This window comes from Sus scrofa, chromosome 5 (genome assembly GCF_054392235.1).
Source record: "Sus scrofa isolate SSC_HxYL_T2T_F1_AM1 chromosome 5, Sscrofa_HxYL_maternal_Yorkshire_Landrace_v2.0, whole genome shotgun sequence".
Classification (NCBI taxonomy): domain Eukaryota; kingdom Metazoa; phylum Chordata; class Mammalia; order Artiodactyla; family Suidae; genus Sus; species Sus scrofa.
This window is the reverse complement of record NC_139387.1, coordinates 48,415,192-48,437,966: the sequence shown is the minus strand read 5'-3', so window position 1 is coordinate 48,437,966 and position 22,775 is coordinate 48,415,192. Positions and strand designations below refer to the sequence as shown.

At 38.9% G+C, this 22,775-nt stretch overlaps 1 protein-coding gene and 1 non-coding gene across 10 annotated transcripts in view; both read left to right on the top strand.

Moving 5' to 3' along the window:
* The first annotated feature begins 865 nt into the window (after window positions 1–865).
* DNM1L (dynamin 1 like) overlaps window positions 866–22,775 on the top strand; it is a 64,931-nt gene continuing 43,021 nt past the window's right edge. For all 9 annotated transcript variants that reach the window (XR_014803648.1, XM_021092064.2, XM_021092063.2 and 6 more), the window contains exon 1: window positions 866–1,051. Coding sequence is in view for 8 of the 9 variants with exons in the window: in XM_021092064.2 (XP_020947723.1) it covers window positions 950–1,051 (102 nt within the window). In the remaining variant the exon portion in view is untranslated. The remainder of the gene's footprint in view (window positions 1,052–22,775) is intronic.
* LOC146403352 (U6 spliceosomal RNA) lies at window positions 9,807–9,913 on the top strand. Its single transcript, XR_014804701.1, has one exon. It is a non-coding gene; the product is annotated as a U6 spliceosomal RNA (small nuclear RNA).

The window sequence follows — 22,775 nt, the reverse complement described above, 5'->3', positions numbered from 1 at the left end:
TACATGCTATGTAGAAAAATGAAGTGGGCAAGTAGTCTTTCTCCTCACCTACCTTGGGTCTTTGCTCCGATGTCACCTTTTTTTTTTTTTTTTTTGAGAGAGGAAACTTCAAAGGTTTACAATAAATGAGAGATACCTGTTTTACAAGAAAAACATTTAGGAATAGAACAGAAGACACTTAGCAAACAGCCAGTAAGGCAGGTATCAGATCTCCACTTTGCTAAGAATCAGGCCACAGTGAATAAAGATTTATACAGAATATAGAGAATGAGAGCTCAGCCCTTCCCCTCTAAAACTCTGACACTTTCAGATTCTTTCTGAATACATTTCAACAAATATCCTGGAGAATCCTTGTGTTCCAACCTGGTCTGGGGTATCTGAGGCTAAGAGCTATTCTTTAAGCCTTTCAAATCCTCCCTCCCCCCAACACACACACACACACACACACACACACACACACACACACACACGAAAAAGCATCCTTATTAGGAAAAGACGTGCTGGATAAACAAGAGACTCAGCTATACTTAGTACGTATTCGTGCCCGGAATTTTCACACCCATTTTGCTCCGAGGACAGGCATAAATATATCTCTTCCTGCCGACTCTCTGAGCCTAGCTCCCTAATCTTTTGACAGAAGTCAGCCAAGCATCCTGGCCCCAAGGGCCCTTCTCTCCCAGCTCAAGTCCCTCCAGCTTCGCGCAGCGTTCTGGAAGTTGTAGGCTCCAGCAGTCCTCCGTGATAGAACTACAACTCCCGGCAGCCTTTGTTTCTCTGCACCGCCCCCTTGGCGCATTGTCTGTCGGGAGGGGGCAGGTAGCTGGCGGGCGGGGTCCAATGGGTGCCGGCTCCGGAGGAGAGGGCGGAGGAGAGGAGGAAGGAGGACTCTGGGCCCCGGCCCCATTCATTGCCGCGGCCGGCCGGGCGGGGGTCCCGTGTTTTCCGAGTCATGGAGGCACTAATTCCTGTTATCAACAAGCTGCAGGACGTCTTCAACACTGTGGGCGCTGACATCATCCAGTTGCCTCAGATCGTAGTGGTGGGAACGCAGGTGAGGGACGAAGGCGGCCTCTGCCCAGGCCAGAACCTGGGGTACGGGCCTGGACGGGGCTGCGGCAGCGCTGGCTCCCAGGCTGGCCTTCGCGGCCTGTGCCGCCGCGCCTGGGCACCCGGGGCTGCAGTGCCCCAGGGCTTGGAGTCCAGGGCCTGGCCGGGAGGCGAGGGGCGGAGCCGGCGCGGCGGGTCCCGCGGGTCTCGGGGGCGGGATGGGGGAGGGACGGACCTGCAGGCGGAACTGGAGTCAGCGGGGACCGGGCGCGGCTTCGCCCGCGGGCCGCTGCTTCCAAGGGCACCTGGGGGACGCGCGGGGCACGCGAGGCCACATTGTGCACGCGGGACCTGGCAGTCCCTTGTGGTTTGGTTTCAGGGCGTTGGGGTATTTCCCTCCCTCAGGGGCTGTGGAGTCAGTTTTGGAACCGCGGGGCCCGGACCGAGAAGGCCGTTTGTGTGGCACCTGAGTGTTTTCTTGCAGTGTAATTCAGGTTTCCAGAAGCAGTTAAAAACAAACAAACAGAAAGACCCAAACCAACTTGTACTTGGAGTTTGTGGGTATTAGGAAGGGTTATCCCGTTTTTCTGCGTAGGCTGTGTGGTTTTTGTCTTCCATCTAAATTGAGCATCAAGGTTCTCTGGTCTTTTGATGTTGTTTTTCTTATAGATAGCACATTTTTACATGCAGAAATGTTGAGGAAATAAATGCTATTTCTAGAATGCCAGAGAAGTGTATGTTTCATTTTCTCTGCCTCCTGCTTTTCTTGGTTGAAGAGAAATCAACTATAGGCCGTTTTTATTGGGGAAACGCATTTTAAGAGCTTACTGTATTAAGTGCTTTCATTTTTTAATGATTTTTCTATTGGGAAGGGGACAGTTTCCTCTCTTTCTAGGAGGTGCATCGCTACATCTTGCTACAATTTAAAAATATACAGTATACATATTTTGAGAGGAAATTTAATGTTCAAAATATAATGGGGTATGTCCAGACACTGGAAACCTTGGAAACCATAGCCATCCTTTGTAAGGTGGCTGTGTGGGGGGGGTTTTTAGGTAGTTAAATAGTAGAAATTATTTCAGGAACAAATTTACTTCGTTGACATTCTGCTGAATCCTGCCTACACATTGTAGTCTTTATAAATTATTATAAATTATAAAGATGTTAATGTTTATAGTGACCAGAGAATGAATCATCAGCCTAATTATGAGAAATGTTTTAAGTATATTTTGTTCATTACTTTGTTCCTATCCCTAGCCTGGAACAGTCTGGAGTATGTAGTAGGTGCTCCATAAATACTTTGAATGCGTTGCTAGATAGTATTTATTTTATTTTATTTTACTTTGCTTTACTTTCCTTATTTTATTTTATTTATTTATTTTGGGCTTCTCCTATGGCATATGGAAGTTCCTGGGCTAGGGGTCGAACTGGAGCTGCAGTTGCTGGCCTATGCCACAGCAATGCAAGATCTGAGCTGCGTTTGCGGCCTACAACATAGCTCTTTGCAGTGCTAGATCTTCAACCCACTGAGCAAGGCCAGGGATCAAACCCGCATCCTCATGGACACTAGTCAGGTTCTTAACCTGCTGAGCCACAATGGGAACTCCTAGGTAGTATTTTTAAAACACTTGGGCTTTTATCATCAAAACTGATCTGTTTTGTAAATAGAATTAGAGGAGATGAAATAAATTAAATCTTTGGTAGTAATTTGGAAGTGTTTCCTAGCTGTAGACCAGAAACTTTTCCATACACTTGTAAGATATTCTCAATGCTTTTTAAGCATGAAGCATTAAGACTCAGCTGTAGTGTGTCAACATAGTTTAAAATCAAGGATTTTTCTTTTTTTTTGGCTGCTCTGTGGCTTATGGAGTTCCTGGGCCAGTGCTCAGATCTGAGCCAGCAAGTTTTTTTGTTTGTTTGTTTGTTTGTTTGTTTGTTTTGCTTTTTAGGGCTGCACCCACGACATATGGAGGTTGCCAGGCTAGGGGTCAAATCGGAGCTACAACTGCCGGCCTACACCGAAGGCACAGCATCTGAGCTGTGTCTGCAACCTACACCACAGCTCATGGCAACACTGGATCCTTAACCCACTGAGTGAGGTCAAGGATCAAACCCACAACCTCATGGTACCTAGTCAGATTCATTTCTGCTGCGCCACAATGGGAACTCCCAAGAAGGATTTTTCTTGCAGAAAATGGAGTTTATTTCAGTGAGTGAACTTGTTTGCAAAATTAGGAGAGGAGGGCAGGATATAAAAGAAAAGATCTGGAGTTCCCATTGTGGCTCAGTGGAAATGAATCTGACTAGTATCCTTGAGGATGTGGGTTTGATCCCTGGCCTCACTCAGTGGGTGAGGATCCAGTGCTGCCAGTGAGCTGTGGTGTAGGTCGCAGATATGGCTTGGATCCCGTGTGGCTGTGGCTGTGGCTGTGGCCAGCAGCTACAACTCCAATTCGATTCCTAGCCTGGGAACTTCCATATGCTGCAGGTGCATCCCTAAAAAAGATGAAAGAAAAGAAAAGATCTGACCATTGTGAAAGCTACTAACTTGTGCTAGCAAAAATCATACTAGTTAGTAATGATAGTTATAGGCGGCATTTATGTGGTGATGTTTGGAATTACTCGGAAGGGAAATACTCAGTTTTTAAGCTTGATTTAGTTAGGGTTATTTCCATTCAAGTCCTTATTAGCTGACATTCAGTCCTTTATTACTCAGGTGCAGAAGAGATAAGTGAGCATAGAAGCAATGTCTTTTTTCCCATATTTTCCTTAGTATGTTGGAAAAAACCTCTTCTACTTTAAATACAGATTCACCACTACTTTGTCATCTAGGCCATTTAATGTATAACATATGTATAGCACCTCACATTCATATTTAATGGATTAGTGTACCATGAGTGAGTTCCAGACATAGAAAATGTTTTGTACTTAGTTCTGACTGGTAAACTTCTCAATCACTGGCAGTGATCATGTCTTCCTAGTATAGATATAATCTCCATCTTACACATTACCTCAGTTTTAAATGGCCACAGGTCCCATTTTTTGGAACTTTTAAATAAAAGTGATTCTCAAATTTGAGTGTGTTGTAAGAATTACTTTGACTTTTTTTTTTTTTTTTTTGCTATTTCTTTGAGCCGCTCCCGCGGCATATGGAGGTTCCCAGGCTAGGGGTCGAATTGGAGCTGTAGCCGCCGGCCTACACCAGAGCCACAGCAATGCGTGATCCGAGCCGCGTCTGCAACCTACACCACAGGTCATGGCAACGCCGGATCGTTAACCCACTGAGCAAGGGCAGGGACCGAACCCTCAACCTCATGGTTCCTCGTCGGATTCGTTAACCACTGCGCCACGACGGGAACTCCAAGAATTACTTTGAAAATAAGCTTCTTGGACCCCATCCCCTAAGATTTTAATTTTGTAAGTCTGGGATAGGCCAGGCACCTTAAGTGATTCTGATGCAGATGGTTTATAGATCCTAAATTGAAAAGTGTGAGTCATTGATTTTACAGTGCATGAAACTGGAAAAAGCTAGGAAGCCTAGTCTAAGGGCATACTGCTGTTTAGTAGTATGTTGATTTTGGTGGCATTCTTGCTGCAAAGTGTCAGCTTCCAAGCAATCTTTGCTGACTAGTAAATGTTTTAACTCTAATTTCTTAAATTGCCCAAATAATACTTTTTGTGGGCTTAGAGAGTTGGAGTAGTTGAGGAGAGAGATATTCATGATTTATCTAAATAAATTGCTTTCCTTTATCCTCTAGATGAGATCCTCTGTGTACAAAGAACAGAAAATGGGGAGAGAGAAGGTTGACACATTTAGACCCTGGTGTACTTTGCAGGTGGAGAAGGAGATAAGATTTCAGTGACGTTTGTGACTCAACTTGGGAAATTTAATCACTATTTCTTAAGTTGAGAATTGGAAGGGGGAGCCCTCCAGGTATATAATCCAAACTACCACCTCGTATAGGAATCCCAGTACAGATGACATTAACCTGAGAGTATGGCATAGTGCTGCTAGTATTGTGCTTTTTTCATTTTGTCTTTTATTTTGGTGATTTCAGCACTCCATCTTTGGACATTCAGGCAAATGCAGAAGAAAGAGGAATCTTGGTTTTTAAATGACCAATCTGGGAGTTCCCATCTTGGTGCAACAGAAACAAACCTGACTAGGAACCATGAGGTTGCAGCTTTAATCCCTGGCCTTGCTCAGTGGGTTAAGCATCTAGTGTTGCTGTGAGCTGTGGTGTAGGTCACAGACAGGGCTTGGATGCTGCATTGTTGTGGCTGTGGTGTAAGCCGGCAGCTATAACTCTAATTAGACCCCTAGCCTGGGAACCTCCATATGCCGTGGGTGCGGCCCTAAAAGGACAAAAAGACAAAAACAAAATAAAACAAAGACCAATCTGCAAACCAACTTTATAAATTTAATATTAAAAAATTAAAATATGGAGTTCCCATTATGGCTCAGTGGTTAACAAACCTGACTAGTATCCATGAGGATGGGGGTTTGATCCCTGGCCTTGCTCAGTAGGTTAAGGATCCAGCGTTGCCATGAGCTTTGGTGTAGGTTGCAGACGCAGCTCAGATCTGGTGTTGCTGTGGCTGTGGCATGGGCCAGCGGCTATGGCTCTGATTAGATCCCTAGCCTGAGAACAGCCATATGCCATGGGTGCAGCCCTAAAAAGACACACACGCACACACACTATATATGTGTGTGTGTGTGTGTGTGTGTGTGTGTGTGTGTGTGTGTGTGTGTATGTATGTATAATTCATATAACATTAAACCCAACACTATAAAGTGTACAATTCAGTGGTTTTTAGCATACTCACAAGGTTATGCAACCATCACCACTATCTAATTCCAGAATATTTTCATTACCTCGAAAAGAAACTCTATATCTATTAGGGGTCACTCCTTATTTTGCTGTCTCTCCTGCCCCTGCCAACCACTAATCTACTTTATGTCTCTATGAATTTGCCTATTTTAGGCATTTCATATAAATGCAATCAAACAATAGGTGGCCTTTTGTGTCTGACTTCTTTTCCTCAGCATAATATATATATTTTTTTCTTCTCTTTTTTTAGGGCCTAACCTATAGCATATGGGAGTTCCTATGATAGGGGTTGAATCGAAGCTACAGCTGCTGGCCTATGCTACAGCCACAACAATGCAGGATCCAAGCCCTGTCTCTGATCTATGCCACAGCTCCAACAATACTGGATCCTCAACCTACTGAGCAAGGCCAGGGATTGAACCTGTATCCTCATGGATACTAGTTGGGCTCGTTACCGCTGAGCCACAATGGGAACTTCCTCAGCATGATGTTTTGTAGGTTCATCCATGTTATACCAAATATTAGTACTTTATTACTTTTTATGACTGAATAATATTCCATTGTATAGATATACCAGTTTGTTTATCCATTCATTAGTTGATGGACATTTGGGTTATTTCCACTTTTTGGCTATATTGAATAAAGCAGCCATGAACATTTGTTTACAAGTTTTTATGTGAACATAATGTTTTCAATTCTCTTGGGTGTGTGTGGTTGACACTTGAACAACATAGACTTGAACTGCCCAGGTCCACTTACACGTGGATTTTTTTCAGTTGTTCTACAGCACTACACTATTTGGGGTTGGTTGAATTTGTGCCTGTGGAACTGTGGCTACAGAGGGCCAACTGTATAGTTATATGCAGATTTTTGACTACGCAGGGGTCAGTGCCTCTAACCACCCATACTGTTAAGGGGTCCACTGTACGTAGGTGTAGAATTGTTGCTTCATTTGGTAATTCTTGTTTAACTTTTAAAGGAACTACCACACTGTTTTCCATAGTGGCTGTACTGCTTTACAGACATCTGTCAGTGTATGAGGATTTCAATTTCTGTACACCCTTACCAACTCTTGTGATTGTCTTTTTATAAAAGTGCTAGATCATTCTAGAATATTTTTTAAAAAAGCACACACTCATTGCTTCTTCCTGCCTTTTGCAGCACTGTTTTCTACAGTTCACTAGCTCCTTCTGAAATCTTGGTTTCCCCTTTCTGATATGCCTGTATTTGTCTTGTGTTTGTAGACATTATGGCTTCATTAAGTTGAGTAATTTGGTGCCACATACTGATCTTAGTTTTCATTCTTTCAGTGTTCCTGTGAGTGTTCTTTAGTAAACGTATGTTTTCTTTTCTTCTTTTCTGGTTTCTGTGTAGATCATGTGCTGCTTCCTTAAACAAAAATTTTTTTAAAGTATTGAGATGAAAATTATGTAGCATAAAATTAGCCATTTTAAAGTGTACAGTGCAGTGATTTTTTTTTTCTTTTGATAGGCAAGAAATAGATTTATTAAGATAGGATGCTTGTGAGAGATGCAAGCAGGCAGGCGATGAGGCTCTGCTGGTTCAGTGGTATTTAGTACATACATAATGTTGTGTAGCCATCACCTCTGCCTAGGACTGAAACACTTTCATCACCCCAAGAGAAAACTCTGCATTAAGCTGTCACTTTGTAATTCTCCTTCCCCTAGTCCCTGGGCTACCAGTGTTCTTTCTTTCTTTATAGCTTTACCTGTTCTGTTTTATAGAAACAGAATCATACAATACGTGGCCATTTATCTTTGGCTTCTTAGTGTAACATGGTTCATTCATATTGTAGCATGTATCGGTACTTCCTTTTAATTGTTGACTGCTGTTCCATTGTGTGTGTATACCATTTTTATCATTCATCTGTGGTGGATATTTGGGTTGTTTCTATCTCTTGGTGGTTATAAGTAGTGCTGCTGTGAATATTTGTGTATAAGTATTTGAATACTTGTCTTTAGTTCTTTTGGGTATAGTGACTGAAATGCTGGGTCATATGGTAATATTATGTTTAACTTTTTGATGAACTACCAAACTTCCACAGTGGCTGTACTATTTCGTATTCCCACAAGCAATGTACTAGGGTTCCAATTTACTTATATCCTTGTCAACACTTGTTACTGTGTTTTTTATTATAGTTATCTTGATGAGAGTGTGATATGAAATCTCATTGTGGTTTTGATTTGTATTTCCTTAATCACTACTGATGTGAATATCTTTTTTTTTTTTTTTTTCTTTTCTAGGGCCACTCCCGTGGCATATGGAAGTTCGCAGGCTAGGGGTCCAATTGGAGCCACAGCAACGTGGGATCCGAGCCACATCTGCAACCTACACCACAGCTCATGGCAACGCTGGATCCTTAACCCACTGAACAAGGCCAGAGATCAAACCCGCAACTTCATGGTTCCTAGTCAGATTCGTTAACCGCTGAGCCACTATGGGAACTCTTGATGTGAATGTCTTTTTAGGGTTTGTTGGGTTGTTTATCTTTTTATTGTTGAGTTGTTAGTGTTCTTTATGTATTTTGGATACTAGACCATTATCAATGTATGATTTGCACATATTTTCTCCCATTCTGTAGGTTGTCTTTTCACTTTCATGATAGTGTTCTTTGATGCACAAAAGTTAAAAATTTTTTTCATCTGTGCCTGTGGCATATGAAAGTCCCTGGGCCTTGGATCGAACCCATATCATGACAGTGACCTGAGCCAGAGCAATATTAGATCCTTAACCTGCTCAGCTACCATGGAACTCCTATCACACACTTTCTTGATTATTGTAGCTTTGTAGTGTATTTTGAAACCAGAAAGTATGAGTCTCCCAACTTTGTTGTTTTCAAGATTGTTTTTGCAATTAGGAGTCCCTTGCCATTCATTCCATAGCAGTTTTAGAATTGATATTTTCATTTCTGCAAACTAGGTTGGAATTTTGATCAGGATTGTGTTGAATCTGTATATTACTTTAGGGAGTATTGCCACTTTATTTTATTTTATTTTTTGTTCTTTTTGTCTTTTCAGGGTCACACCCGTGGCATATAGAGGTTCCCTGGCTAGGGGTTGAATTGGAGCTGTAGCTGCCAGCCTACACCACAGCCACAGCAATGCTGGATCCTTAACTCACTGAGCGAGGCCAAGGATCAAACCCACGTCCTCATGGTTGCTAGTTGGGTTCGTTAACCACTGAGCCATAATGGGAACTCCTATTGCCACTTTAATATTGAATCAGATCTAAAATTCTTGGTTGATAGGTTTTTTCTTTCAGATCTTTAAATAAGTATGCTAGTCCCTCTGGTTTCCGAAATTTCTGATGAGAAATCTATTGTAGTATTAATCTTACTGAGGGTCTCTTGTATATGGATTATCTGCTTCTTGCTGCTTTCAGTATTTGTCTTTGTCTTTCAGCAGTTTGATTATAATTTATCTCCATGTGGATCTTTTTGTGTTTACCCTATCCTGTGGTGGAGTTCTGTGAGTTCTTTAATATGTAGATTCATGTCACTTTCTCTGTTTTTCTACTCTTATGGAAAAAGTGGGATTTTTAGGGATATTATTTTTGGTTTTCAGAAATGTGGATGTCATTCTTTTCTTTTATGTTCCAGACAGCATTGGGCCCTGTATTTTATAACCTAAGAAAAAAATTTCTTCCTAAGGACCATTCTCCAGCATTTTTCAAGTTTGTATCCTGGATAATAGAAGTGGTTTAAACTTTAGATTTATATTATGCTCGTAGATGGAGAGTTTGAGCAATGCAGTTAATGTTAATGTTAATTTACTTAAAAGACCATAAAGTTAATATTTCTAAGGATACTCTGAGAAATATTTTATTTAAAATAAATGAGACAAATATTAAGGGAACTGTCTAAGTCTAAAACCACTTCAAAATAAAGAGTTAAAAAATTAGGAGATGTTGCTTGCTTCGGCAGCACATAAACTAAAATTAGAATGATACAAAGAAGATTAGCATAGCCTCTTTGTAAGGATGACATGCAAATTCATGAAGTGTTCAATTTTTTTTGTCTTTTTGCCTTTTCTAGGGCTGCTCCTGCGGCATATGGAGGTTCCCAGGCTAGGGGTGTAATTGGAGCTGTAGCTGCCAGCCTACGCCAGAGCCACAGCAGCATGGGATCCGAGCCGCGACTGCAACCTACACCACAGCTCAAGGCAACACCGGATCCTTAACCCACTGAGCGAGGCCAGGGATCGAATCCACAACGTCATGGTTCCTAGTCGGATATGTTAACCACTGAGCCACGACGGGAACTCCGTGTTCGATATTTTTAAAAGAACAATATTGGAGATATGGAGAGCCAGGGAGAATCCCCGGGTTGGCAAAAAGACCTTTTAAACTGACGATACTTGAAAGATTCAACAGATGTAGAGCAAAAGCCTATTTTGAGCTCCATGTATCAGAATAAAAGCAGAAGCTTCTGGGAAACTGTGGCTATGGATTTCCTCTGGGACCTTCTAGTCCCAGATCAGGAGTAACTACTTTAAAGCCCTTCTATGGGGTGTTCTGTGACCCTGAAGAAGATGCAAAGATCAGTTCCCTGTGTACAAACATTATCACAAACTTTCTTAGATCCTATTGTTTTTCCAAAAGAAACCCATCTGTTCTTCCCTTAGAAGCCAGTTCTCCCCTCCCTGTTTCCAATATTAAGTTAGGTTTATAAGCCTTTAACTTTCACCATAAAGCATGTTAGTTACTTTTTTGATTGGCTCTTGTGTGCTTAGAAATAAACCTTTTCTCTTGTTCATGTAAAAAAAAAAAAAAAAAAGAAAGGAAATATACATCTCTATCTGTTAAATTAACATAAAAAAAATTGAGAGATCTGCTTTATACACTGAAAAGTAAAAATTTAAAAGTTAGAGACTGAATCAGCCTTGGTTAATGTGGCATGAATGACTGTACAATTCTGTAACTCCCAATGGATGCTGGTTATCAGAAAGAACTAAAAATAGGGCAAAACATTAACGCTCCATCTCAAAATATAAATTTAAAACACTTTAAATCTCAATACAGTGTAATTGGGAAGAAACCAAAAGATGGCACTGAAACCATGCACACAAATCTTTAGCCCTTAAATGTACAGGATATTGAATCAATTTTGGGAGTATGTGGAAATAAGAAAAGCAGAAGACCTTGCAGTGCCAATAAAGCCCAATATTCAGAGCGTGCCAGCTCTGATTTTGCCACATTGGAACTCTTGTAGCCACTCACCTTCCTGGAAAGAGTACAGACAAAAAGTGTTTAAGTCACCAGGGGGAAAGAAGCATTGATATAACCAGTTGTCAGAGAAACCAAAGATGTTTATAATCCTGAGGTAAAAGTTGGGATTCCACAGATATGTTTGTTTGGTATATGTGTTGATGCATAACATTTTTTAAAAATTTTGTAATGATTTTTATATTTTCCATTATAGCTGGTTTACAGTGTTCTGTCAATTTTCTTCTGTACAGCAAGGTGACCCAGTCACACATACATGTATACATTGTTTTTTCTTACATTATCATGCTCCATCTTAAGAGACTAGATATAGTTTCCAGTGCTATACAGCAGGATAACATTTTTTTTTAAATTGTGATTTAATCGACATAGAACTTTGTATTAATTTCAGGCGTATAACATAATGATTTGATATGTGTATACTTTGGGAAACAATCACCCCAATAAGTCTAGTTAACATTCATTACCACACATAGTTGCAGTGTTTTTTCTTATGATCAGAACCCTCGAAGTAACTTTAAAATATTCAATCTTATTTTCTGTAGTCACCATTCTGTACATTATACCCCAAGGACTTATTTATTTTAAACCTGGAAGTTTGTACCTTTTGACCACCTTTACCCATTTTACCCAACCCCCATCTCTAGCAACCATCTGTCTGTTCTCTGTATTTATGACTTTGTTTTTCATTTGTTTTGTTTTAATTAAGAGTCCACCTATAAATGAGATTATATGATATTTGCTTTTCTCTGACTTATTCTACGTAACAGGTTCTATCCATGTTGTTGGAAATAGCAGCATTTCCTTCTTTTTTTATGGCTGAAGAATATTCCTGTGTGTATGTTGCGTGTTTGTGTGTGTATGTGGTTGTGTGTGTATGTGTATACATGCATACCACATTTACTTTATTCATACATTGATGGACACTTAGGTTATTTTCATTTCTTGGCTATTGGAAATAATGCTACAGTGAACATGTGGATGCATACGTCTTTTCAATTTCGTGTTTTTGTTTCTTTTAGATAAATACCCAGAAGTGGAAATGCTAGGTTGTATGGTGGCTCTATTTTTAATTTCTTGATAACCTTCATACTGTTTTTTATAGTGTCTGTACCAGTTTACATTCCTACCATCAGTGTTTGAGAGTTCCCTTTTCTCCACATCCTCAACAACACTTATTTTTTTGTCTTTTCGGTAACAGCTGTTCTAATAGGTGTGAGGTGATATCTTATAGTGGTTTTGGTTTGCATTTCCCAGTTAATTAGTGATGTTGAGCACCTTCTCATGTATCCATTCGTCATTTGAATGTCTTTGGGAAAATGTGTACTTGGATCCTAAACTCATTTCTTATGCAGGTCGTGTATGTGTTGGATTTTTTGTTTTTTTACTATGGAGTTGTCCGAGCTCTTTGTATATTTTGGTTGTTAACCCCTTATTGGATAAGGGATTTGAAAACATATTTTCCCATTCCATAGGTTCTTTATCATTTTGTTGATGGTTTCCTTTGCAGTGCAGAAACTTTTAAGTTTGATATATTCCTGCTTGTTTATTTCTGCTTTATTTGGCTTTAATTTAGTGTCAAATCCAAAAAATCATCACCCAGACCAACGTCAAGGAGCTTAGAGCCTACGTTTTTTCTTCTAGGAGTTTTACAGCTTCTGGTCTTATATTCAGGTCTTTAACCCATTTTTAATTAATTTTTTTGTATAGTGTAAGATAGTGGTCCAGTTTTCATGCTTTCGCATGTGACTGCCCAGTTTGCTAACACCATTTATTGAATAGACTGTCCTTTCCCCATTTTATATCCTTGGCCCCTTTGTTGTAAATTAATTGCCCCTATATGTGTAGGTTTGTATCTGAGCTCTCTTATTCTGTTCTATTGATCTCTATTGCTAGTTTATATCCACACCATACTGTTTCAATTATTACAGCTTTTTAATATAGTTCAAAATCAGGAAGCATGGTGTTTCTAGCTTTGTTCTTTTTCATGATTGCATTGACTTTTAGTTAGTTTTTTTTTTTTTTTTTTTTATGGTTCCATACAAATTTTAGGGTTATTTGTTCTATTTCTTTGGAAAGAGCCAGTGGAATTTTGATAGGGATTGAATTGAATGTGTAGATTGCTTAACAATCTTGATTTTTTTCAATCCATGAGCATAGAATTACTTTCCATTTATTTGTATCTTCAATTTCTTTCATCAGTGTTCTGTAGTTTTCAGTGTACTTTCTTAAATTTATTCCTTCCTTTTTTGCTTTTTAGGGCTGTACCTGTGGCATATGGAAGTTCCCAGGCTAGGGATCAAATTGGAGCTGCATCTGCTGGCCTATGCCACAGCCACAACAATGCGGGATCTGAGCTGTGACTGTGACTTATACTACAGCACGTGGCAATGCCAGATTCTTAACCCACTGAGTGAGGCCAGGGATCAAGCCTGCATCATCATGGATACTAGTCTGCTTCGTTAACTGCTGAGCCACAAAGGGAACTCTGAATGGATGTTGTATTTTGTTGAATGCATTTCTTGCACCTATTGAGATGATCATGTTTTTATCCTTCATTTTGTTAATGTGGTGTATCACATTGATTTGCAGATGTTGAGCCGTGCTTGAATCCCTGGAGTAAATCCCACTTGATCGTGGTGTATGATCCTTTTCATGTATTGTTGAATTTAATTTGCTAATATTTTGTTGATATTTGCATCTATGTTGATGAGGGGATATTTGCTTATAATTTTCTTTTCTTGTGGCATCCTCGTCTGATTTCGATATTAGGATAATCAGTGTCTGGCCTTATAAAAGGAGTTTGGAATTGCTCCCTCCTCTTCTTTTCTGAAAGAGTTTGGGAAGGAGTACTGTTAATTCTTCTTTGAGTGTTTGATAGAATTCAGCAGTCAAGCTCTCTGGTCCTGGACTTTTGCTTGTGGGAGGTTTTGATTACTGATTCAGTCTTCTTATTGGTAAGTGCTATGTTTAGATTTTCTTATTTTTTTAATTTGTCTTTTTAGGGCTGCACCTGTGTCATATGGAGGTTCCCAGGCTAGGGGTCAAATTGGAGCTATAGCTGCTGGCCTACGCCACAGCCACAGCGATGCCAGATCCAAGCTGCGTCTGCCACCTACACCACAGCTCATGGCAACGCTGGATCCTTAACCCACTGAGCGAGGCCAGGGCTCGAACCTGTGTCCTCATGAGTACTAGTCAGATTTGTTTCTGCTGAGCCATGATGGGAACTCCAGATTTTCTTTTTCTTCATGAATCTATCTTGGTAGGTTGAATGATAGGAATTTGCCTATGTCTTCTAGGTTGCATAGTTTTTTATGTATAATTTTCATAGTAGTCTCTTTATGATCTTTTGTATTTCTGTGTTGTGACCTCTCATGTCTCATTTTGTTTAATGTATGCCCATTTTATCATTTCAAAGAATCAGTTCTTAGTTTGATTGATCTTTTCTATTATTTTCTTTAGTCTTTATTTCATTATTATCTACTCTGATCTTTGGTATATGCTTCCTTTACTGACTATTAACTTTGGGCTTAGTTTGTTTTTTAATAGTTCCTTGACATGTAAAATTAAGTTGTTTGAGATCTTTCTTATTTCTAAATATAGCCATTTGCTTTTGTGAACTTCTCTCTAAAAACTGCTTTTGCTGCGTTCTATAAATTCTGTTATGTGGTATTTCTGTGTTTCTATGTCTCAAGATTTTTTTTTATAAGACTTTTTTTTTTTTTTGGCTGCACTTGTGGCATATAGAAGTTCCCAAGTCAAGGGTCAAATGAGTGCCACAGCTGTAACTAGAGCCACAGCAGTGACAGTGCTGGATCCGTAACCTGCTGAGCCACAAGAGAACTCCTCAGGATATTTTTTGATTTCTCTTTTGATTTCTTTCCTATATTGGTTGTTCCATAGCATATTGTTTAATCTCCATAATTTGTGGATTTTCCAATTTTCTTCTTAAAATTGATTTCTAGTTTCACACCATTATGGTTGGAAAAGATACTTGATATGAATTTGGTCTTCTTAAATTTATTGACTTGTCTTATGGCCTAAATTGTGATCTATCCTGAAGAATGTTCCATGTGTGCTTGAGAAGAATGTGTATTCTGTTGCTTTTGGTAGAATGTTCTGTTTATATATAGTCCATCTGGTTTCACATGTCATTTAAGGCCAGTGTTTATTGACTTTCTGTCTGTATGATCTATGAAAGTTGTATGTTAAAGTCCCTGAGTCTTTTTTTTTTTGGCTGCACCCATAGCATGTGGAAGTTCCTGGGCCAGAGATTGAACCCATGCCACAGCAGTGACAACACTGGATCCTTACCTGCTGGGCTACCAGGGAACTCCTCTTAAAAAAAAAAATTTTTTTTTAATTTATTTTTTTGGCTGCAGTGTGCAGTGGCCTAATGTGGGATCTCAGTTCCCAGACCAGGGATTGAACCTAGACCACAGCAGTGAAAGCACTGAGTCTTAATCACTAAACCACTAGGGGACTCCCATAAAGTCCCTGACTCTTATTGCATTGCTGTGTATTTTTCCTTTCAGGCTTGTTAATATTTGCTTTATATATTTTGTGCTCCCATGCTGTGTTTTATATTCTTTTTTGAGTTGACCCTTTTATCATTATATAATCTCTTTTTTGTCTTTTAATATAGACCTTTTTTTTAAGTTAATATAGTCTTTGTCTTAAAGTCTGAAGTAAGTATGGCCACTCCAGCTTTCTTTGGTTTCCATTTGCATGGGAATATCTTTTTCTATCCTTTAAGTGTGTGTGTAACCTTTCATGTGTGAAGTGAATCTCTTTTAGGCTGTGTATAGATGGGTCTTTTTTCCTTTCTTCTTTTTCTTTTTCCTATCCATTTTGGCACTCTTTGTCTTTTGTTTGGAGAATTTAGCCCATTTACATTTAAAATAATTTTTGATAGGTTTGTACTTGGAATTTTGTTTGTTAGTTTGTTTTTGCTTTTTTTTTTAGGGCTGCACCCGTGGCATATGGAGGTTCCCAGGCTAGGGGTCCAGTCAGAGCTACAGCTGCCAGCCTACACCATAGCCACAGCCACATGGGAACCAAGCCGCATCCGTGACCTATGCCACAGATCATGGCAATGCTGGATCCTTAACCCACTGAGCGAGGCCAGAGATCAAACTCTCAACCTCATGGTTACTAGTCGGATCTGTTTCTGCTGTGCCACAACAGGAACTCCTTTATTGGAATTTTGTTAATTGTGTTCTGGTATTTTGTAGTTTATGTGTTTCTTTCTTCTGTGATTTTCTGTAGTGGTATGTTTAGATTCCTTTATCTTTTGCACTTCTTTAAAATTTTTTTTAAAAACTAAAGTGTAGTTGATTTACAATGATGGGTCAATTTCTCCTGTACAGTAAATTGACCCAGTCATACTATGTATACATTCTTTTTCTCATACTATTTTCCATCATGTTCTATCACAAGAGATTGGATATAGTTCCCTGTGGTATACAGTAGGAATCTTTTGCATTTCTACTGGTTTGATTAGTGGTTACCATGAGGCTTACTTAAAACAGCTTTTATTTATAACAGTCTTAAGTTGATAACCTCAGTTTCAAAGGATTCTTTTTTTTTTTTTTTTTTTTTTTTTTTTTTTTTTTTTTTTTTTAAAGGGCTTCACCTGCGGCATATGGAATTTCTCAGGCTAGGGGTTGAACTGGAGCTACAGCTTCTTGCCTATGCCACAGCCACAGCAATGCAGGATGCAAGCCATGTCTGTTGCCTACACCACAGCTCATGGCAACACTGGACCCCTGACCTACTGAGTAAGGCCAAGGATCAAACCTGTATCCTCATGGATACTAGTCAGATTCACTTCTGCTGTGCCACAACAGAACTCCTCCAATGCACTCTAAAGCTCTACGTTTTTACTGTTTTCCCTTGCACATTTTATGTTTTTGATGTTGCAACTTAAATCTTTTTAATCTTGTGTATCTGTTAACAAATTATTGCTGTTTAATTTTGCTGTTTAATTATTTTTACTTCTTTTGTCTTTTAATCTTCACACTGGCTTTATAAGTGATCAACTGACCATCCTTACATTAGATTATTCTGAATTTTACTACCTATTTATCTTTACCAGTGAAATTTATACTTCGTGTTTCCTTGTTACTGGTTTGTTCTCTTTTGTTTCAGCTTAAAGGAGTCCCCTTAACATTTCTTGTAAGACCAGTCTGGTGGTGATGACCTCCTGCAGCTTTTGCTTGACTGGAAAACTCTTTTTCTCTCCTTCCATACTAAAGGACAACTTTGCTGGGTAGAATTTCTTGGTTGGCAAGTATTTTTCTTGAAGCACTTTGAATATGTCATGCCACTCCCTTCTGTCCTGTGATGTTAACATTAAAAAATCTGATGGTTTTATTGAGGGGTTTTCCTTATATATAACAAGTTGTTTTTTTTCTTGCTGTTTTAAAAATTCTCTCCTTGGGTTTAAATTTTGACATTTTAATTATAAATGGTATAAGTCTCTTTGGGTGCATCTTATTTGGATCTCTCTGAGCTTCTTGGATTTGAATGTTATCTTTCCCAGCTTAAGGAAGTGTTCTGCCCATTTCCCCTCTTTTTCTTCTTCTGAGACCCCTATAATGTGAACATTGGTCCATTTGAAGTGGTCTTATAGGTCCCTTAAACTGTCTTTTTGCTGCTGATTAGATGAGTTCCATTTCCTTGTTCCAGTTCACTGCTCCTTCATGTTCCTATAGGAACATGTAGTCTGCTGTTGAACCTCTGTTTGGTACTTTATTGTAGTTTCTATCCTTCTGTTGAAATTCTGTCTTTGTTCTTCTGTTCTCTTAAGCTCCTTTAGCACTTTTTATGACTATTTGAATTTTATCAGCTATATCACTTATCTCCATTTCATTAAAGTTTTTTTCCGGAAAATTTATCTTGTTCATTTGCTTGGAACATATTCCTCTGTTTCTTTATTTTCATTGACTCTCTGTGTTGGTTTCTATGCATTAGAATAAACACCATCTCGCCAAGTCTTACATGAATGGCCTTGTGTAGAAGATGAATCTTATTGTTCAACTAAGATTTGAGAGACAAGGAGTTCTTGTCGTGGTGCAGTGGTTAACGAATCCGACTAGGAACCATGACGTTGCAGGTTCGGTCCCTGCCCTTGCTCAGTGGGTTAACGATCCAGCGTTGCTGTAAGCTGTGGTGTAGGTTGCAGACACGGCTCGGATCCCACGTTGCTGTGGCTCTGGCGTAGGCCAGTGGCTACAGCTCTGATTAGACCCCTAGCCTGGGAACCTCCATATGCCACGGGAGCGGCCCAAAGAAATAGCAAAAAGACAAAAAAAAAAAAAAAAAAAAAAAAAAAAGGTTTGAGAGACAAAACTTTTGTGATTGTCCAAACAACTTGCTTTGTTCCTAGTGGCTCCCATTAGTTGAGGGTGTACCAAGACTTATCAGTATTCCGTAAAGGAGGATCTTAGCACCTAGATTTAGCCTGATTGAAAGCTGGATGCTCCAGGAGCAACTTTTCAAATATATGCAAATATATCTTTTTCAGGGGAAGACTGGGATATGGGTGTTTCTGTCTGCTCCCTTTTCACTGTGTCCTGGAAGGTTAGCCACAGAGAGTCTGTAGGAGCTCTTGAAGAACTCTTTCTTAGTTCACTATGCCTTATTCTATGGATCCAAGTCCTGTTGGCTTTCAAGCTAGATGTTTTGGGTGCCTATCTTTCAGGTGCAGATCTTAAAAGCTGGTGTGCTAGATCTGGGGCTCAAATCCTTTGCTCCTCAGAGAGACTGTGTGTTGGGAGTTCCCTCATGATTGAGGGTCACTACACCCAAGGTGAGGTTTATGGTGAGATTGTGTCTCAGCCTCTCCAAACCTTTTTGGTGTGGGTTTTTGTCATTTGCTTGATATGTAGAAGTTACTCAGCCAATTTTTTAGTTTCTCTCAGAGGGAATTGTTCCATTTGTAGCATTAAATTCCATGGCAGGAAGTAAGATCAGGATCCTCCTTATGTTGCTGTCTTGAACTGGAACTGATACATATAATATGTTTAAAAAAAAAAAAGATGAGTTGTCAATGTTTAAAAGTTGGTAGATTTAATGGAGAGGCCCAGGGTTCTGGTTTTTCCTTTAAAAAGTCAGGAAATCTGACACTATTGGACTCACATTTCCAGTGAATTTGAAAAATGCCTGCTTTAGAAGGGTCAGACTGTATTTAGTTATCCATAGCTCCCATTGCTCTCAGTTGCTTTCCTTGGTTGCCATTTATCGTAATAATGTCTTGTTCTTTCTTATAGTGTGAAGAGGGCAATGAAATGTTTCCTATGTCCATATTTCTATCAAAAGAGGAAGTTAAAGACTACCTGGGAAATATACTTATCTTTTAAATATTCTTGAGAAATATTTTTGTTTTTTTTGAGATATTAGAAATTTTCCTATATTTTTAACATGCAAACAGAATGTCAGAAGAACATGATCTGATATCATTTTGACTGAAGTCTGGGTTGATTTTACCTATTCAGATTACCTGCTTTACTTATGTGGGCAAGTAAGTTTGTAACCTCTGCTTGTAAGTTTTCTAGGGCTGCCATAACAAAAACCACACAGACTAGGTGGCACATAAACAACAGAAATTAATTTTCTCACAGTTCTGGAGGCTAGCAGTCCAGTATCAAGATATAGACAGGTCTGTTTTTTTCTTAAGTTTCTCTCCTTGAACTGCAGATGGCTGCCTTCTCTCTGTGTCCTCATGTGCACCTTCCTCTGTGTGTCACAGCCCTAATGTTTCTCTGGCCAAATTTTCTCTTTTATAAGGACACCAGTCAGATTGAATTAGAGCCCAATTGAATGGCCTTGTTTTAACTTAATCAGCTATTTGAAGAGTCTGTCTCCAAATTTGGACACATATTGAGGTATACTTTCTAAGAAGCGTTAGAGCTTCAAATAAGAATTTGAGAAGGGGAGTTCCCTTCATGGCACAGTGGTTAACGAATCCGACTAGGAACCATGAGGTTGCGGGTTAGATCCCTGCCCTTGCTCAGTGGGTTAACGATCCTGCGTTGCTGTGAGCTGTGGTGTAGGTCGCAGATGCAGCTCCGATCCCGCGTTGCTGTGGCTCTGGCGTAGGCCGGCGGGACCCCTAGCCTGGGAAACTCCATACGCCGCGGGAGCGGCCCAAGAAATGGCAAAAAGGCAAAAAAAAAAAAAAAAAAAGGATTTGAGAGGGGTGCAGTTCAGTTTGTAAAAACGTATCTTAAAAAAACCCTATATGTATATACATAAAAATATTCAACTAACTGAAAATGAGTAGCCATAAAGAGGGAAACTAAGGTAGATAATCAAACTAACAAAATGAGGTTAGTAAGATTTCAAGAGAGAAAGTTAAAAAGTATTCTTTGTGACATTTCATTTAAGAAGAAAGAAAATGCCATGCTAGGTGGAGGTTATAGGGAACAACAGTCACATTGAAATTGTTGAAAACCTAATTTTGAAATAGAAAAACAACTTGAGGAATTCTGTTAAAAGACAAATCTAAACCATATGTATGAAATTTATTATTAGAGTTAAGAGACTTGATGATGAGAGCTGAGAAAGCCAAAATCCTTATCATAATTGATTGAGAAGAACACTTGCAGTGGATGGACAAAGAATAATCAAACAATAAGCTCCCCAGAGCTGAAGTTGCCCACTTCTTCAGATTTAATTGATTGTCACAAATACTGAAAGTATTGACATACCCTGGTTGGATTTTGAAATCCAAACAAAAACCTCTAGAATTCTCCAAGTGTCAAAATAAAAGGAAGGAAGAAAAAACAGATTTCCTAAAAGAGAAAGAGAATCAGATTGGCATCAGACTTCTGATCTGCAACACTAAATGCTAGATGATGTGGAGAAATGTTTAAAATATAGAAGGCAGAATACCTAAATAGACATTTCTCCAAAGAAGAGATACGGATGGCCAGTAGGCACATGAAAAGATGCTCAACATCATTAATTATTAGAGAAATGTGGATCAAAACTACAACAGGGTATCACCTCACACCAGTCAGGATGGTCATTATTAAGTTTGTAAATAACAAGTGTTGAAGAGAGTATGGAGAAAAGGGAACCCTCCTACACTGTTGGTGAGGATATAAATTGGTACAACAACTGTGGAAAACAGTATGGAGGTTTCTCAGAAATCTAAAAATAGAATTACCATATGATCTAGCAGTCCCACTCCTTGGCATATATTTGGGCTAAGCTATAATTCAGAAAGCCCTATGTTGATAGCAGCACTATTCATAATAGCCAAGACATGGAAACAACCTTTATATATCTGTCAATAAATGAATGAATGAAGAACATGTGGTGCCTATATACAGAGGAATACTACTCAGACATAAAAAAAGAACAATGACATTCTCAGCAACATGGCTGCAACTAGAGATTATCATACTAAAGTAAGTCAGGAAGAGAGAAACAAATACTATATGTTAGCACTTATATGTGGAATCTAAAATTGACACAAATTAACCTATCTGCAAAACAGAAACAAACTCACAGACATAGAAACAGTCTTGTGGTTGCCAAGGCAGAGGGAGGGGGGAGTGGGATGGGTTGGGAGTTTGGGGTTAGTAGGTGCAAACTATTGCATTTAGAATGAATAAGCAATGAGTAGATATCCTACTGTATTGCACAGAGAACTATATCCAATCTTCTGGGATAGATCATGATAGAAAATTATATAAAGAAAGAATGTATATAAATATATGAGTCACGATGCCATACAGCAGAAATTGGCACATTGTAAATCAATCAACTATACTTTATTAAAAATGAAAGAAACAATAAAATTTTAGAGTTCCTAGGACAGTTGAGATTATTAAAATGCTGTATCCATACATACTGTAGCCATTCTTTAAATGCAGTGAAACATGAATAACTGAACAAGAGAAAACAGAAAAAATTTTTTAAAAAAATTGTTCTTTCATTTCCTATCCAAAATATTGTAAAATAAAATTGAAGTATTGCCTAAATTGCTTCCAGAGCTCTGTTTTAGCTTGAATAGAAGACTTTGAACTTTCTAGCAGAATTGGACACTTAACCTAGTATAAATCCCTTGTACAGAGGCCAGGATGGACACAGGTACTAGTTTATATACCTATACCTATAGTTTATATTCCTATATCAATAGCCAAGATGTGTATGGCTGTACCAAAGTGTCTTCTTATATGGGAGGGAGGTGGAGATAAAACTTCTTTAATTACCTTATTGATGTGAGATCCTGTTCCACATTTGAGGCTTGGAAAAATTATTTTGAAATATTAAAAATGTCAGAAAGGTACAAAGACTAGTATGGACACCATTGTTTCTACTTTCCCAGTTTAAAAATAATAAAGTATTTACTACTCAGATGAATTTTCCCTCTTTCCAGATAGACATAACCAGTTAACTAAATTTGTTGTCTATCATGCCCTGTGCACTTCATTTTACATATATATGTAGAAAACCTAAACAGTATATATTGTTTTGTATATTTTACAATCATCTGAAGTAAGGGGTCTCAAATAGTCTATATTCCTCTACAGTGTTTTGCTTTTAAAACAATTATGCATGTGAGATTTACTCAGACATACATAAAAAATATTCATAGTTTCCTCACATATTGCTGTAGTCTATTTTATGAACATA